Source organism: Piliocolobus tephrosceles, chromosome 9, assembly GCF_002776525.5.
Source record: "Piliocolobus tephrosceles isolate RC106 chromosome 9, ASM277652v3, whole genome shotgun sequence".
In the NCBI taxonomy this organism is placed as follows: Eukaryota; Metazoa; Chordata; class Mammalia; order Primates; family Cercopithecidae; genus Piliocolobus; species Piliocolobus tephrosceles.
Genome location: NC_045442.1, coordinates 37,408,038 through 37,426,384, shown reverse-complemented (window position 1 = coordinate 37,426,384; position 18,347 = coordinate 37,408,038). Strand labels below are relative to the sequence as shown.

Genomic DNA, 18,347 nt, shown 5'->3' with positions numbered 1-18,347 from the left:
TCTAAATCCTAGCTCCAGCAGTTTCCAGTTGTGTGATCTTGAGCAAGTTAGTTAAAATCTTTGAACCTTAGTTACCTAATCTATAAAAGGGAGATAACATTGATACTTAGCTGGGAGGTCAATCAGATAATGCAGGCAATGCCTCAGCACTATGTCTGGCACAGAGCAAAGGCACCCTCCATGGTGGCTGTTGGTGGTCCTTCATCCAAATGTCAAGCCAGGTTGTGCTGCTGATCTGGTCCTTACTGACTCTTCTGGACATTGGGTCCTGGCTTTCTCCCTGGGTAAGAGTTGTGGGTGAAGGGTCAAAGACAGAAGGGTTGGCTGCTTGAACAAACTAGAGCTGTTGCCTGGCACAAATGTGAAGATGCTCTAGAAACTGTAAAACACCAGGAAAATAGAAGGGAAGTGGTGGAAATCTAGGCACAGGGCTGATGTACCCAACCAAGACTCTTTAGCCTAAGTGAAGACTGTGGTGGGACTTGAGTGCTGTCATCACCCACCTGAGAGCCTGGCAGGGCCTCTCAGAGGTTGAAGGTAGCCTAGTCACTTCCATTTATGAGGCTCCCAGTAAGTTTTTTAAAAATGAAGAGATGACAATACAGTGTCAAAAAAATTGTGTTTAAAAAAAATGTTTACTTTTAACAGGTAATAAAAATACAACACAGTTGTGATTCAAAAGGAGTCACAGCCACAGTCCCCAGCACCATGGCTCCTGGAGTTATAGAGAATGAAGTCATCATTTTTTTTTTTACTTTTTATTTTTTTGAGACAGGTTCTCACTCTTTTGCCCAGGCTGAAGTACAGTGGTGTTATCAAGGCTCACTGCAACCTCTGCCTCTTGGGTTCAAGTGATCCTCCCACCTCAGCCTCCCAAGTAGCTAGGACCACAGGTGTGCACCACTACACCCAGCTAATTTTCTGTAGAAATGGGGCTTCACCATGTTGCCCAGGCTGGTCCTGAATTCCTGGGCTCAAGCCATCCACCTGCCTTGGGCTCCCAAAGTGCCCAGATTACAGGTGTGACCCACCACACCTGGCCCCAGATTTTTAATGATGTGAAAGTAAGAAAATCTGTTGCCAGAGAAGACCAGGAGAAAAAGGTAGACAGAGATTTTCTGTTTAAGTAACGACAAAAACAAACAAATAAACAAAAGCAAGCAATGGTAGAGGAAGCAAATCAAATCGTGGTAGGTCCTATCAGTGATACTACAGAAGACCCCTACTCATTTTTTTGTAAAGTTGCTCATCTTTGAAAGATTGCTGATAATACAATGCCACATAGGAAATAAAAGAGTCTAAGAAAAAAAGATCCAGCATTTATATTCCAGGACCCTGAAAGCACACGTTTAATAAGCATGATTTACACCAGTTCTCAAGATGCCACTCAAAATACATTTAAATAAGTATTAAACATAAGTAGCAAGTAAGTGGTTTGGAATGATGAGTAAAGACTCTCAATGCTTAGAGAGAAATTGGGAAGCAATATAGTGTTTCACTTGGATGAAACCCTTATCAAATGACGTCCAGTGCTCTCAGGATCTAAGGGCTTCCAATTCCCCAGCTTTGTAAACTGGATTTTTGCTCTTCCTATTGAGCTTTTCCAACCCTTTGAATGAAGCAGCTTTATTCATTTAGTCAATTAGTGATTTCCATTGAACGGTTTAATGCTACCAGTTCTATGCAGAAATCAAGGAATGCCCTCCCACTATACTTATACCCCCACAAGTGGCTATAGGCACCCCTTGGAGCAGCACTACACTGAATGGAATTGTCAATGGGAATAGCTTAGAATACTGTGAAGGGTAAGCTAATTGAACACATTGAAAGGACAATTCATGGGTCAGATGGATAACCTGATTAAGTTTTACTTATATTTGCACTTGATTGCAGTTCCCTGAGGCTTGAGCATGCACATGCCACATTTGCCTTGAAAAGTCAATTTATGAACTATAGCAGCACATATTTAACCTTATGCTGTGTGATAAGTTTCCTGTAATAAGTTAGTCACCCTGCTATACCAAAAAGGAAAGTCAATTAAATTACTTTCATGGATGCCAACAAATCATCATAGTCTTACACGTTCATTCCTGATACCTGCACATCTTCTTAAAGAAATAGTTGTGAATCATGACTTTTGGATCATGTGTATCACTGCATAAGCACAGGTGTTTGTGGTTACCCAGTGAGCTGTGCTTTGAATCTTAGTCATGATGACGGTTTCTGCATTAGAGCCTAACAGAGCATTACTTCTTAGATCAAACTCCTCATGCTCACAAAAATGGCCATGTTGCAATAATTTTTAGAAATGTGGCTTTTTATAAAAATAAAAAATAAGTATCCGTATTGATATAAAGAAAGTAGTGTTCCACAAGTGGTGTGGTTTGGTATTGGACCACAGTTTATAGGTGTGTTCATATGAATGCTATTTTCTCTTGGTCTTGCCAGCATATTTCTGTGACTGTCCCCATTAGAGATAACATGGGAAGTTTGGCAGGGTGTGCAAGCCAAATGGCCACCCTTGCTGCCTCCCTTCCACAATCCCACAGTGAGAAACAAGGACCAATAGATTTACTCTTGTCATTTCAGAGGGCCAGTGGTAGGTGAAATCACAAAGAAGTAGACTTAGGCTTTTCAAAAGAAAGAACTGGCGCAACAAAGTTTACAATTAGGAAACAGGCTCCTCTGGAGGTATCAGAGTTCCCCATTATTAGAGTCAAACAGAGTTTGAATGGCCCCCTCTTGGAGACCCTAGATAGGAGAGCAGTGATACAGAAGCATGATTTTATGTCCCTCAGGCTCTATGGATCTAATCGCCGGGCTCATCTCCTCGCCAATACTTCACCCCAGTCCTTGGAGATAAGCCTCCCTTCTCCTTTGCTCTTCCCCTCCAAATCTCCCTCCACACCACTCTGTGGGAACCAAGTTGTTAGCTTTTCATCATAGCAACTCTGAACTTTCATTAATTCATGCTGGTCAGGCAAAGAAGCAACAAGCTAAACCACCTAAGATATTTCCTGCCTTGCTTCAGACACACATCTACCCTGCTCCTATTCTTGACCTTAATTTTTTAATGGATCCATCACCTTCCAACTCCAAATCTTTATGTGTTACCTTTTAAAAAATAGTAGGACACAGCTTATTGATCAAGAAGGCTGGTTCTTCGGTAGGAAGTCAGATCTGAACAGTTTGGATTCCAGAGGGATGTGAAATATTGTCTCCTTCTTAGGAAATTGTAAATCTCTCGGTTAGAAAGCAAAGAACCAATGTTACCCTGCAAAATTCACAACCAGGAGAACCACATGGATTGCTCTGTCTCCATGGAAATGGATTTTCGTGTTGATGCCTGTAGTCATGTTAGCTCTATTGTGGGGACAGAATCCCCTTCCACTGAGGGCTGGTTGTTTCACACGTGTGTCACTCTCTTCATTGACCTGTCAAATGGCCTCTCAGGATTTCTGTATTATGAAGACCTTGTCAGCTGTGTGACCAGGGCAGAAGCAGAGGCTGTCAGTGCGCTGGTTAAAGAGGCTGTCTGGGCATTTCTTCCGGATGCTTTCGTCACCATGACAGGAGGGTTCCGGAGGTAAATAACTTGGGTGGATTTGCCTCCTCTGCCCTAATGCTTCAGTGGCTCCCTGACTCGGACAGGCATCTGAAATGGCACAAAAGGCCTTTTGTGATCTGGTGCCAGCTTCTTTCTGCAGCTTTGTCTCCTGCCCCTCACATTTCATTTCAGCAACCCCAAATGGCTTGTCATCCCCTACACATTCAGAGCTGTTTCTTGCCCATTGCTTTGCTTACTCAGACTTTTCTGCTTTGACTGCCATTCCTCAAATTGTCACTTGGCTGACTTCCCCTCATTTTTTAATACTCAATTTAGATGGCACCTCCTACAGAAAGCCTTCCTTGACTCCCTCCTTCTCCATGCTGGATTAGAGCCCCCTCTTCCATGCTCCCTGAATACCTGCAAAGCCCTTGATCCACAGAGTTACAGTGATTTGTTCCTGTGTGTGGTTTCTCCACTAAGTTTGTAGAGCTTAGTTCTCAGTAAGACTATTGCATGATGCCTAGCACAAAGTAGGTGCTCAAGAAATCTTGGTTGAGTTAATAAATGACTGACTGAATGAATTCATGAATGAGTGAACGCTTCACACGGATGTGTGTGGTTGTTGGATATTGAGGCCTACATTTCAGAAAGGGATGTCTTTCCTCCCGCAGCCTCCACCACCTCTTTCTCCAGCCCTCTTACCTGGTGGCTGTTGGCCATTCTAACAAAATAGGTTTGGGCAAGGGAGAAAGTAAGAGAAGATCAAATCTAAGATAATGGCTTTACTCCATGTCATACTTCCAAGAGTGCTACCTTGTATTATGTGATAACAATTCTTGGTTTGCTTGCTGTCATGCTTGTCTCTATGTGTGTATGTGTGGGTGCATGTAGGTTTGTGTGAGTGTGTAGAATAAATAATTTTTTGTTATTTTTTGCCCAGATATACATAATCACATACATGCTATATATGACTTTTTCTGTGTCATAAATTTATTTTGTAGGGAATAAAGATGTATAACCAAGGATATTTTGTTTCTAAAAAAAATGTCAAGAACCTTCTATGTTGCAAATCTTAAGTATAGGGTATAGAAACAAAGGTGATTTTTTTAAAATGAAGACTAAAATCTAATTGATTTCCATTTTATACTGCTTTTGAAAATTAGGGGTAAGAAGATGGGGCACGATGTAGATTTTTTAATTACCAGCCCAGGATCAACAGAGGATGAAGAGCAACAACTTTTACAGAAAGTGATGAACTTATGGGAAAAGAAGGTGAGAAGAAAGATGAAAAATACATGCACACTCATACATTATGTTAACACTTGAATTTTGTACATTACATGCCTTATATTTGTGTAATGACCATCTAATCAATTCTCAATTATTTGCAGCAGCTTATACAAAGCCATATGACCTACAATAAGACTTTCCTGTTTGGGTCCTAGAGTACATGTTATGAGTATGTCCTGTATCTTGTTTATTTGTACTTACCCTATTGCCAACAGGGCCAAGGGTGGCTATGCATTTGTGTTTGACATACAGAGGCACCCAAACAAAGTGAAAAGCATGCACTCTAAAGACCTGGGAAATGTGAGCCAGAAAGCTGCAAGCTTGGGTGAGGGGGCAGGACTGCAAAGACTGGGATAAAATCAGTCTAAGAGGTGTTGATAGTGCCTTGAATTCTATGCTGGTCAGTTACCATCTTGACTTTGTACTGAGATGGAATGAAGGAAACTAATGAGGGCAAGCTGAACTCTGCAGAGGTCATGGTTCAGAAGCCCCCATGTATTGCAGAGATCAGACTTGTGACAGGCCTATTGCCTGGTGGAGGAAACCAAAGTAAGCTAAACTAACCCTGCAGCCAGAGCCGCATGCAGGCCCTGACTCCTGTCCGACTCCAGTGAGAGCCTCACTTCCTAGAGAGACCAGAGGGTCCTAATCTTGGGACCTGTAGATAGGCCTGGATGGGCTAGTGTTTCTCCTCACAGTTTCATCTTTCCTGAGTAGTTTGCTTCTCTTGGGTGTGGACCAAGCTTACTGATATCCCAGAAAAGGAAGACCTCAGATAAAGTGAAAATAAAAGATAGAAACACAACCCTAGGGCCAGGGGCACTGGAAATGAAGACTCAACTTTAGAACCAGATCCAAATTCTTCTCTGAAGCCATTCCCAACCCCCTCTGTCCCTCTCAGGGGAATGAACACAGGGCAGCCAGTGGCCCTAAGAGTGAACATAATAGACAAAGCCAGGGGATGGCAGCACAAGGAAGAGTCAGCGAAGTGGCCCACTGGTCTGCTCAAGCTTTTGTTGATAATCTTTCTTATCAACGAAAAATTCTCATTGATAGACAAGGGAGCATGGCTTGTGGACCCTGCTAACTGAGGCCTGGTGGAGAGTGGGCTGTCTGGCTCCGTACCTGGAGGCCCTGCAAAAATGAACCTATCTGACCTTGTCCTACAGGCACCCTCCCCTCCCCATGCCAACACTATTAAAGACTGGAATGGAATAGGGAGATAGCAGCAGAGAGTCCTCTTTCCATTGGTCTTTCCTTAGTTTCAAGGAAGTCACACTTACTGCTGGTCCCCAAGCAGGGATGGGCATTTTATATGCAGGCACTGCACAGAGGCTGATGTTAATGTAAGCACATGGGTTTTAGATTTGGGATTTTAAAAGCACAGCTCCGCCGTTCACTAGCTATATGACTTGGGATGGGTTACTTAATCTTTCGAAGTGTCACTTTCCCCGTCTATAAAACAGGGGTAACAAGCTTCTCTCATTCATTAAAGGAGCAGATTAAATGAAAGAATCAGATAGAGCACTTGGTGCAGTATCTGATGAATGGTAAAAGCCTAACAAATGGTGCTGACTATTATCATTATCTCTTATGCACAATTATTTGTTGAACTCTGCCTGAGAGCCTGGCACTGGGCCAGGTGAGGGACTCAGGAGTGGGTAGGGGCTTACTCTTCCCCTTCGCTCACTGACAAACATTGACAGCAGGGAGAAGCTGTGGGGCAGTTTGCAATTTGGTGTCTCAGCCCTGATTAGACCCCTGCAGTTCCAGGTCTGCCCACAACACCTCGGTTGTGAAATGGGCAGATGACTTCTTCATATTTAACTTCCCCCTCTGCCTCACTCCCATGCGCTGCCATGCTGACCAAAAGCTGCACTTTCCAGGTTATAAAGTCTGTGCAGGTACACACATGCACATTCTCTCACAACATGCACAACATACGCATCAGTGTTTCAAAACACCTGCCGAGCATAGTGAATAACCAATGGTATCCGGTCGAGTCACCCATCAGGTGACTCTAAATGTGATCTTTGCAGGAAACCCCTTGGTCAGGGGTGGGAGACAGGGAAGCAAAAATCTTGGAAATATTGATCTTGGGGGGAGGGCTGCCATCCCCAAAGACTCCATTAGCCTGAGTTCTCAATGGCACCAGTGGTTCAACCCAAAGAGGGGAGGTTAAATGACTTTGGTTTTGGTTCCTGCCCGGTGGGTGAGACCTTGGGTACGGGACCCTAACTGTTCCGTGTGGCCACATCCCCAGTTCATGGAACTGCTGGGAGGTGGAATGTATTGACAGACATTGGAGGGTAAAGAACATATTCACTTTGAGAAACTGACATGAGTTTGAATACTGGGCGTCGAGTCTTCCCAGAAGGAGTTGGAGGGAATTGGAAGCAAAGGGCAGGGAAGGGATCCTGGCTAGAGAGCCTCACGCTCAGCCATGTGACCCTCCTCGGAAGGCATCTGAGACTAAATTCGGATGGAGCCTTCCTGTGGGAGGTCAAGCTGAGTGCATCTCCCTCCTGCCCCACAGCTCTCTTCCTGAGAACTGGCTGCTCTGTACCCTGGAGAGGACAGGAGGGACGGAGAGGCAGGGAAATGCCTCCTCCTAGTCAGGAGTTTCTCAGTGTCTGGTAGGAAAAAATAAAAGAACATGCTGATGTAAATATTCAGTCAACCAGTGGGTATTAATGGGGAAGCCTGAGCCCAGAGGGCTGCCCCGTAGATAGCTGGGGCTGGAATTCTAGAGGTGGCATCAGGGATTGTGTGCATGTTTGACAGCTGTGGCCTGCTGCAGACAACCTTCTGAACACACAGACAGGAGCATTACGTTCAAGGATGCGTTCTCAAACACCTTGCAAAATTCAAGACAAAAGCCCAGTAAAGAATGGCCCATTTTTCTCTCACCCACCAAGTGACTCCACCATGTGGCAACAGGACAAGCACAGTTTACTATTAGGAATCCAGCTTTGTGGCCTTTTTTTTTTTTTTAAGGGAAGGTGTGTTATTACAAATTTGGCTTTCATGTGAGACTTCTTCATATTTTTTATATCTCCTTTTTCAAATTTACATGATTGAAATTTACACAAAAGGCTGCTATTCTGTACTAATTTTAGCAAGTTTCCTTAAAAAAGTAGAAATGTGTTTTCCTGAGTTGGTGATTAGAGGTTAACTAGGGCAACATCTCCCACCTCCTCCAGAGGGCCTCCCTAGCATTAGTGCTTCCCCCTTCAAATAGTGTTTGTTCTTCAAGGCGTTGAAGGGTGAAGAGTTCCCTCTATTGAAGTCAACAAAATAAAAAGTATCTTTTTGAATTGAAATAATGTCTTGTGCAGGTTTGTAGAAGAAAGGCAAAGCATGACTCCTAACAATAATCAATTTACCAAGGATGCTCAAAGTGTAGTCCCGGCCCGGGAACACCAGCATTGCCTGGGAACCTGTCCCAAATGCCTCCCTCCCCCTCCTGCATCACTCTGGGGACAGAGCCCCACACACTGCGCTTTAGCAAACCTTCCAAATGCTTCTGATGATAGAGCTTTTAAACCTTGAACCTAAGGAGTACATGGTAACAAATCACACATCCCAGTAACTTGATGACATTATCTGAGGGTTACTTGCTGTTTTTGTTGCCGGATTTAGTGGTTGACAGCATGTTTCTCTCTCCTGTTCCCACATCTGCCCTGTGCCATCAGGAGCTCCCACCAAGAATGGCAACTAGATTGGTCACACCTTAGAATCACTTGTCCACTTTCTGGGTAGGCAACTTTAGATGACACGTGTCATTAACTTTATCCCACTTTCTCCAAGGCAGGTGGAGTAACACCATCATGAGAAAGAGCCTCCGAAGTGCTACCTAGAAATAGCAAGTCATCCTGCCCCAAAGTTAGACTCAGCCTCCAGCCACAACGCTTTGGGCGGGTTAAACCTAGTCATCGGTATAATATAAAGGGACACTGTCTTTGTCCATTTACATTGCTATAAAGGAATACCTGAGGCTGGGTAATTTATAAATAAAAGACGTTTACTTGGCCTATGGTTCTGCAGGCTGTATAAGAAGCATGACACCAAGCATCTGCTTCTGGTGAGGCCTCATGGGGCTTACATTCATGGCAGAAGGCAAGGAGGAACTGGCAGATGCAGAGGTCACAGGGTGAGTGAGAAAGCAAGAGAGAGTGGGGAGGAGCCAGGTTCTTTGTAACCCCCAGCTTTCATGGGAGCTGACAAAGTGAGAACTCACTCATTACCATGAGGATGAGTCATGCATGAGAGATCTTCCCCTATGACCTAAAGACCTGCCATTAGGCCCCACCTCCAACACCGGGGGTCAAATTTCTACATAAGGTTTAGAGGGACAAACATCCAAACTGTAGCAGACACTAACTCAAAGCTGCCCTCCCCAGAAACAATATGAATTTTTATTTTATTATTTATTTATTTTTGAGATAGGGTTTTGCTCTGTCTCCCAGGCTAGTGTGCAGTGGTGTGATTATAGCTCACTGAAACCTCAACCTCCCAGGCTCCAGGGATCCTTCCACCTCAGCCTCCTGAGTAGCTGGGACTACAGACACATGCCATCATACCTGGCTAATTTTTAAATTTTATGTAGAGATGAGGTCTCATTATGTCACCCAGGCTGGTCTCAAATTCCTGCAGCATGGCTTTTTGTTTATGGTTGGTTTGTTTTCAAAGGACTAAGAAGAGCCCAGAGCACTAGCTGAGGTTCAGAAGTGGAGACGGAGATTTTCTTGCAGTTTTGCCATTAAGTGGCTTTGCCTCAGCCTCTCTCATCGCTAAGTTCCTTTTCTGTAAAGGGAAGATAATGCAACCACTTTCTTAGTGTTTTCTCCTGGTGCTTGCGGGTAGACCTTTAATGAAAGATCAAACACATGTCCATGTTCTGCTCAGATCTGTGACGATTTCGTTAAGAATCCAGTATAAAATCATGGCTCCTCTTCGTCAGGGCCTTTTCCTGACGCCATTCTGTTTCTTTTCAGGGATTACTTTTATATTATGACCTTGTGGAGTCAACATTTGAAAAGCTCAGGTTGCCTAGCAGGAAGGTTGATGCTTTGGATCATTTTCAAAAGTGCTTTTTGATTTTCAAATTGCCTCTTCAAAGAGTGGACAGTGACCAGTCCAGCTGGCAGGGGGGAAAGACCTGGAAGGCCATCCGTGTGGATTTAGTCATGTGCCCCTACGAGCGTCGTGCCTTCGCCCTGTTGGGATGGACTGGCTCACGGGTAAGTGCTACATGGACCCATGGGATGATGTTAGCTTTCCGAAAGACGTAGGTCGAGTCTACCTGGGCCCAGGGGAGAGATGATGGCAACAGGGGTCGGGTGACAGGGGAGGGGGCAGTACCCAGAAACCTCTAAATCAAGGCATCCTGTCCACACATGGTCAATTTAAATTTAATTTAAAACTGTTATTCCCAGTGTGTGGTCCCCAACACCAGCAGCAGCAGCCTTACCCAAGAACAGGTTAGACATGGAAATTCTTTACCCCACTCCAAACCTATGGAATCAAATCAGCATCTCTGGAGAGTTCTGCCCGGAAATTTGTGTTTGGAAAAGGCCTCCAGGTGTTTCTGATGCAGCTCAAGTGGGAGAACCACTGAAGTACAGAAACCAGCAAGGGGGTTGAAATAGGAAGCAATTAATAAAGTGAAGAGGCAACTCACAGATTGGGAAAAAATATCTGCACATCATACATCAGATAAGGGGCCATTATCCAGAATATACAAGGAAATCAAAAGACTCAATAACAAGAAAACAAATAACCCTGTGTAAAATGGGCAAAGGACTTGAATAGATATTTCTCAAAAGAAGACATATAAATGGCAAGTAGATATTGCCATCTTGCTTAACATCTCTAATCATCAGAGAAATGCAAATTAAGACCACAATAAGATGTTATCTCATATCTGTCAGATTGACTATTACCAAAAACTTGAAAGACAGCAAGTGTTGGTGAGGCTGGGGAGAAAAGGGAACCCTCTTATATTGTTGGTGGTGTTGTAAATTACACATTTTGGAAAATAGTATGGAAGGTCCTCAAAAAACTAAAAATAGGGCTACCATATGATCCAGCAATCTTACTTCTGGGTATATATCCAAAGGAAACGAACTCAGTGTGTCAAAGAGAGGTCTGCACTCCTGTGTTCACTGCAGCATGATACACAATAGCCAAGATATTATATGAAAACAACCTAAGCATCCACAACAGATGAATGGATTTTTAAAATGTGGTATATGCACAGTGGAGTATGACACAGCCTTTCGAAAACAGGACATTCTGTCATTTGAGACAAGATGGTTGAACCTAGGGGACATTATGTTAAGTGGAATAAGTCAGGCACAGAGAGACAAATACTGTGTGATCTCGTTTCTATATATGTAGAATCAAAAACAGTCAAATGCGTAGAAGTAGAGAATAGAATGTAGAATGATGGTTAGCAGAGGCTGGGGGTTGAGGGCAGAAAATGGAGAGGGAAAAGGGTCAAGAAGTACAGTCAGGTAGGTGGAAGAAGCTCTGTTCTATTGCACAGTATGGTGACTATAGTTAATAAAAATGTATATTTCAAAGTAGCTAAAAGAGAGGATTTTTAATGTTCTTAGCACAAAGAAATGGTAGATGTTTGAGGTGATGGGCATGCTAATTAGTCTGATTTTATCATTCTGCAATGTATATACATGTATCAAAATGTCATATAACCCACAAATACATACAATTATTATATGTTAATTAAAAATAAAATCGAGCTATAAAATTTTTTTGAAAGAGTATCAGTTGATCCCAGACCTAGTTGCAAGCTCCTGCTCTGCTTCTTACTGTTGGGTGATCTTGGACAAGTTCCCTATATCCTGTAAAAGTCAATTTTCCCATCAGGAAAATGAGGACGATGACCTTAGCTACTTCCTTGGGTTGCAGAGACATTAGGTGATGCCTCAGCACCAAGCCAGCACGTGGCCAGTACTGGATAAGCAGTAGTTCCCATCTCCTCTCACTCACAGGAGAGGACACCTGTGATTTGAGTCCCACTTGCATGTGTTTCACCCTCCCAACTAAACACCTCACACTGTTTCTCCTGTTTTCCCAGGTAGCTGGCTGTTGCTTTGAGTGAAATGAGTTCGTAGAGGGTTTTATACAGATGAATGACACAACAGAAATTAATTGTTCTCAGCCTTGGGTTATATATCAGGTGTCTTTGCTTTGGACTGGAATTAACTCAGCACAGCATCTTAGCAGTGGGATTTCTTACTCTAATCACAAATGTTGACTGACAACTAAATGCTCCTTTCATTCTTAAAAAAGGGGGAAGAAGAGAAAAAATATACCATAAATGCAATTTGTCTGATAGACATAAATCTTTGGGAACACATAGTTGATTGAGAAAGGGGAAAGTTCCAGAAAGAAGTCGTTGGTTATGCAATGTAATGCCAGTTAAGCATCACTGACTGAAGTGGTTGACCTTTGTCCATTTTATTTTTAATATGGACATGTTTTCAGCACATTCTAGTCTCTTTTCTCAGAGTTCTCAGAAATTGTTGCTGTTGGTTCTGCAAGGCACTGGCAGAGCACTAAACTCTTTTGCTTGTTAGCCGGGTGAATAAAGGACTTCTGATTCCAAAGTCCATCTCCTCACCCATCCCAGGTTAGCTTTCCTAAAATAGCAAATTGTTCCTTACCACTAGAGGGCACCAGTATCCCAGGCTTGCTCCCTAATCCCACATGAAGAGGACAAAATTTCTAGATTGCGTTTCTCTCAGGATAACTAGTCTCCATGGCAATTCGTTGCCCTCTTTTGCCAAGGTGTTCCTGTCCTCTGTCTTAGGCTTCATGTGTTGCTCTCTTCAGTCTCAGAGCCCATTCCTGACGTGGGAGATGTCATCCGGGAGCAGGTGACTTAGAACATCAGTTTCATGGCATCTCCGTGTGAAAGGATGTTAAAGCCAGAGGGAGCCTTAATCATGTCCTTCCTCCATCCTTTCATTCACTCAACCAAGATTCAGGGAGTCTGGATGACTTGTCAGGAGATGCATAGCCAGGAAGGGACAAAATCCAAGCTGGAATGGGTTCCCGGACTCCTCCATCCTCTTTTACAATAACAATATTCTAAATCATTTAAAACCCACCAAACTAGTATTTATCCAGCATTCACTCTGGACCAGGCATTATTCTGGTACAATGCTCACGCTATTCATTTATTCATTCAATAAAACATTTGCTATACATCTTCTACATGTGAGGCACTATTTGAGGGAATATGGTTGCGGACAGAACAAACCAGGTTCCTGCTCTCACAGAGCTTACATTCTAGTGTGCTCGTGGGAGCACAGACCTCTGTCACCAGAGAACTTGGCCATGGGGAAGGAAAATCACTTTGAGAATGTTTACTGGAGTTAGATATTTCACTAGAGGGATGTAGCCACCTAATACTGAAGACATTCTAGACGTGTTAATAATTTATTTTAACTATCTCCTGTCCAGCAGTTTGAGAGAGACCTCCGGCGCTATGCCACACATGAACGGAAGATGATTCTGGATAACCATGCTTTATATGACAAGACCAAGGTACAGTTCTCTTCCTAAAATGGGCTACTTTGATCCTCATCCCCAAGGCTGGCCCCCGAGCTCTTTTCATGAACTGATTTTAGTATCCAAGTATGGTTTCCTTTGTTATGGGTGTTCTATTTCCAGTTGATGAGAGTTGAGGGCAGCAGGAAAGATTTCCACAGACTCACAGTTTCCACCTGGCCCAGAATGCACTTCAAGAGCTTTTGGCTGAAAGATGATGAGCTAATTGGGCTTCCAGAACCAGTCCAGCAGTGAATATTAACGAGTTTGGTATATCCTTGGTGTTGGCAATGAGTAACTCCAAAGTAAACCAGGGATCCCCAGAAATCACAAATACTACTTGTGTACCCCTCAAATGCAGGGGGCAGTGGCATTCTGAGTGGCCATGTAGGCCATTAACAACAGTCTGCTGCAAGAAAGAGAGCAACAGAGCTGCCCCGAGACATAAATGAGCAGCCAGCCAGTCTCACTCACCAGCCATGTCGCCCATTTGGCATGGCATGGTAGTCTTACTGTGGTCATGATCCAATTCAGCCCTCAGCAAAACGATAGATGACTGGAGAAGTTAAGAAGAGTTAAATATACAACTGTTAAATCCACAGTACTAAGGGCTACTTTTCTTACAGTGATCAAGGACACCAGAATAGGCTCCAGGGGAAAGAAAACTCAAAATAACTAGAAGTAATGGTACTGGCCAGGCACAGTGGCTCACGTCTGTAATCCCAGCACTTTGGGAGGCCGAGGTGGGTGGATCACTTAAGGTCAGGAGTTCAAGATCAGCCAACATGGTGAAACCCCATCTCTACTAAAAGTACAAAAAATAACCAGGTGTGGCAGCTCGCACCAGTAATCCCAGCTACTTGGGAGGCTGAGGCAGGAGAATCATTTGAACGCAGGAGGCGGAGGCTGCAGAGAGCCGAGATCACGCCACTGCACTCCAGCCTGGGCAACAGAGTGAGACTCTGTGTCAGGGAAAAAAAAAAAAAAAAAAGTAATGGTCCTTTCCCTCTGGGAGCTTGTAGTCTAAATGAGGTGTACTCAGTTAAGAGTTGTCTCAGTTACAAGCGTCAGAAATCAAATCTAAAGTGACATAAACGAAAAAGGGAACTTGGATTATATACCGCAATATCTAAGGGTTCAGGGGCAGCTGAATATGGGTGCTCAGGCAGGCTTCCCTCAGTATTGCCTTTATTCACAGGCAGGTTTTCCCATAAGTCCCACTCTTCCAGTTACTTCAACAGAGAAGAACCTGTTTCCTAATAGTTCCCCCAAGAATCCTACCTGGTGCTCATTGGCCAGGACTGGGTCATGTGCCTATCCCTGAACCCCTTTCTGTGGCTCTGATTGGCCAGACTTGGGTCATGTGCTGCTTTCTTGGAATTGGGAGCAGCTCCACCTAACCCTCCTGGACTGAGAGTCAAGAGGAGCGGTTTCCCATGGAAGAATCCAGGTGCTGCTCAGAGAAGAGGGGGCTGTGGATGCTGGCAGGAAAGCCTCGGACGCTAAGCATGTGGGTGAAGGCAGATTCACATAGTACAATGAAGGAACACTTACCAATTAATACATTCTAAATAGTTCAATGTAAGCAAGTACCTTCTATGTGCCTAGCACTGGGCTATGTACAAGAAGGGAGGGAGGAGAAGAGCTGCTTGGTCTTAAAGAGATAACAGGGTGGGATCCTGCTGGGGTTAGAGGCAAGCATGGAAAGCTAGAGGAAAACCCAACACATACAAGTATCCTATAATTACCAGCAGTACATAATTATGACTGCATGTTAGAATTACCCAGTGCGTTCAAATAGATTGATTACAAGACCTCTCCTGAGTTTCTGATTTCAATGGACTGGGGTATGGCTCAAGCTTCAATGTTTATCTTTTAAACTCCATCAGGTTGTTCTAATAAATAGCTGTGGTTCAGAACTACAGCCCATAGGAAAAAATATACAAATGGCTTTTGCTGAATATGTTAAAGCTGTTATGATTTTACCTTAATTCATTTAGTACCATATTTTGGAAAGTCATTTAAAATGACATTTATACTCAGAAGCAGGGCTCCTGTTTGGGCTATAATTCATTCTGACAAGGCAGATTTGTAAGTAACACTTTCACTGTGTCCACATCATGGCGCTTATGAAAAATATCTGAATGCACATATTTCTTGTTATGTTTTCAGAGGATATTCCTCAAAGCAGAAAGTGAAGAAGAAATTTTTGCGCATCTGGGATTGGATTATATTGAACCATGGGAAAGAAATGCCTAGGAAAATGTTGTCAACCTTTTTTCCCTATTGTTTTCAAGTTAAATAAATTATGCTTCATATTAGTAAAAGATGCCATAGGAAAGTTCGGGGTTATTTAGGTCTTAGTGAAATGCAGATCGCTAGTAGAAATATATAGCTTTGGAAACATGGGAAGGCGCCGCTGGTAATGGGTAAGGTTCTAATAAGGCCATGTTTATGACTGTTGCGTAGAATTCACAATGCATTTTTCAAGAGAAACGATGTTGTCATTGGTGGCTGATTCAGAGAAGCTCATCAAAGCCCACTTTGTTCACAGTGTAGCTGAAATACTGTCTATCTCTAATAAAAACAGAAGGAAACAAGATGATGGAATCTGTTTTTCTTCACTCAGATATTATAAACTATTTTAAAACACAAGTGTAACCAAGCGGAAGAATGAAGAGCTTACAGTTTCTCTTAAGGGGACAAACAGGCTTAATTAGAAGATGCAGAGATTCCAGAGGGGATTTGGGTCCCTTCTGGAGCTTGTGGAGGAGGGGTGCTGCCTCTGGACTGGCTCAGCTTGGCTCAGTGCCTGCTCCTTCCTGGCCATCGTACAGCTGGTTCCCTAAACATCCCAGCACAACACCACGTAAAGGATGTATTCTCCCTGCCATCATGCTGAAGGAAAAACAATGTCCTCAACCACCAAAGAAATATCTCCCTCTTTTTTCCATCTTGGAGCTTCTGTCTACACCCATGGCTTAGTCTCTCTCAGGAAGTCAATCTCTCCTGGCATCTTCATCTGAGGGTACCCAAGGGAAGGGAGGGAGCCCTGGCTGAGGGAAATTTCGGAATTCCCAGGCTACAGACCTGTTCTTTCCTCCTGCCTCCTCCAGGAGGCATAGACCCTTTGCCTTGAAGGGAATTAACAGGCCATCTGTTCCAGCTGCTTCCGTGTCTTCAGCCTGCTAAAGAGCTGGGAGGCCCATGACGACCCTTCTCCCTTCCTTCCAGTCCCGCTGGGAAGAGAATACTGGGAGATACAATACCTTTTGGCTATTGTGACTAATGCTGCTATGAACTTCGGTGTACAAGTATCTGTTTGAGTCACTGCTTTCAATCCTTTTGGTAGGGACCTAGTAATAAAATTGCTGGACTCAATGGTTATTCTATACTATGTTTAACTCTTTGTGGAACCACTGTACTGTTTTCTATAACAACTGCACCATATTACATTCTTAACCAACAGTGCTCAAGAGTTCCAATTTCTCCACATCCTCAACACTTGTTATCTTCTGCATTGTCTGTTTTGTAATAGCTATCTTAATGGGTGTGAAGTGGCAGGTGAAAACTTTTGCCCATTCTGGAACCTAAAGACAGTCCAGGCTGAAACCAACACACTGAAAGGGCCTCAGGTTGTGTGTGTGTGTGTCACATCTTGAGCTGATGGCTAAAAAAACTGGAGACAACAAGAGGGTGAACAGCAGCCACCCCCACTGACCTCAAATCCCAAAATCCACACAGTATTCTAGTCTTTTCTGCTGTTCAGTGTTTCTCAGTTATGATATTCAAGATTATTCTAGGTAGTAAGTAGATTAATATTTTCATACTGATATAATCAACAAATATTTATTGAGTGCTTACTATGTCAGTCATTTTTCTAGGCACAGGGCATAGAAAAGATCACAAAACTGTCAAAAATCTCTGCCTGTATGATTATAAGCATAAAGCTTATGTTCTAGAAAGGTGTTTGTGTTCGAGAGGTGTTACGAAAATGGTTCCTTATTGATGGTAGTGATATAAAGCTTCCTTTTTGGAGTAGGCTTATTTACATAAGAAAAGCAACTCAAGGTCAGGGAAATCATTTAGGAAATATTACCAGTGGAATGGGGGTGTGGCAAGAATGAGGAGACAGGGACGCAGGTGGCTGACATTTGGGAAATGTGCAGATGGCCTTGTCGCCTTCACTGAGCAACCCCCCAGCCCTATTTTCTGGAGGTCTCCACCACACAATAACCCCAGGAGGTCCATGCCAGAGGAGTTCCCCATCAGAGAACCTCACAGATTCTAAATGCTGCTTTCCTTATTTGAAAAGGCCTGTTGGAGATTCCACAAATGCCCATATCTTTGTTTTTCTTTCTTTTTTTTTTTTTTTTTTTTTTTTAGCCCAAATTTTTTTTCTTTTTTGGCCCTTTTTTTTTTTTTTTTTTTTTGCTGTAGGCCAGAATTTTTTTCAATTATTGTGGTGCCTAGTTACCAGAACTCAGCCTTTGCCAGTGACTCCTACTTTGGGAGCAGAGCGCCCTCTGATGGCTGACAGAAGAACTCTTGGAGGCAAGCACAGTATGATACAGCAGATAAAGTAGGAAGCTGATTATCTGTTAAACACATTGCAACTATATGTAAGAAGCCATGGATCACCGATGCTCTATTTGTTCACTTTTTTCCCAGTCTTTAAAATCTGTGTTTTATTTGGGGTAGTTTTTATTGTGTATCTTCATGTTTACTCATCTTTTCTTCTGCAATGTCTAGTTTCATTAATCCTCTCCAGTATTTTTCTCACGCATTATAGTTTTCATTTTTAGATTTATGAGTTAGGATTTAAAAACTATCTTCCATGCTTCTATTTAACATATTCAATTTTTCCTCTGGCTTATTAAATACATGGAATATAGTGTAACTGTTTCAATGTCCTTGTCTACTAATG

At 43.1% G+C, this 18,347-nt stretch overlaps 1 protein-coding gene across 1 annotated transcript in view; it reads left to right on the top strand.

The window, feature by feature from the left end:
• DNTT (DNA nucleotidylexotransferase) overlaps positions 1–16,020 on the top strand; it is a 35,519-nt gene extending 19,499 nt beyond the window's left edge. The window contains exons 7-11 of the mRNA XM_023206269.1: positions 3,454–3,586; positions 4,714–4,822; positions 9,838–10,083; positions 13,334–13,417; positions 15,593–16,020. Coding sequence (XP_023062037.1) covers positions 3,454–3,586; positions 4,714–4,822; positions 9,838–10,083; positions 13,334–13,417; positions 15,593–15,679 — 659 coding nt within the window. The 3' untranslated portion in view covers positions 15,680–16,020. The remainder of the gene's footprint in view (positions 1–3,453; positions 3,587–4,713; positions 4,823–9,837; positions 10,084–13,333; positions 13,418–15,592) is intronic.
• The last annotated feature ends 2,327 nt before the right edge of the window (positions 16,021–18,347 follow it).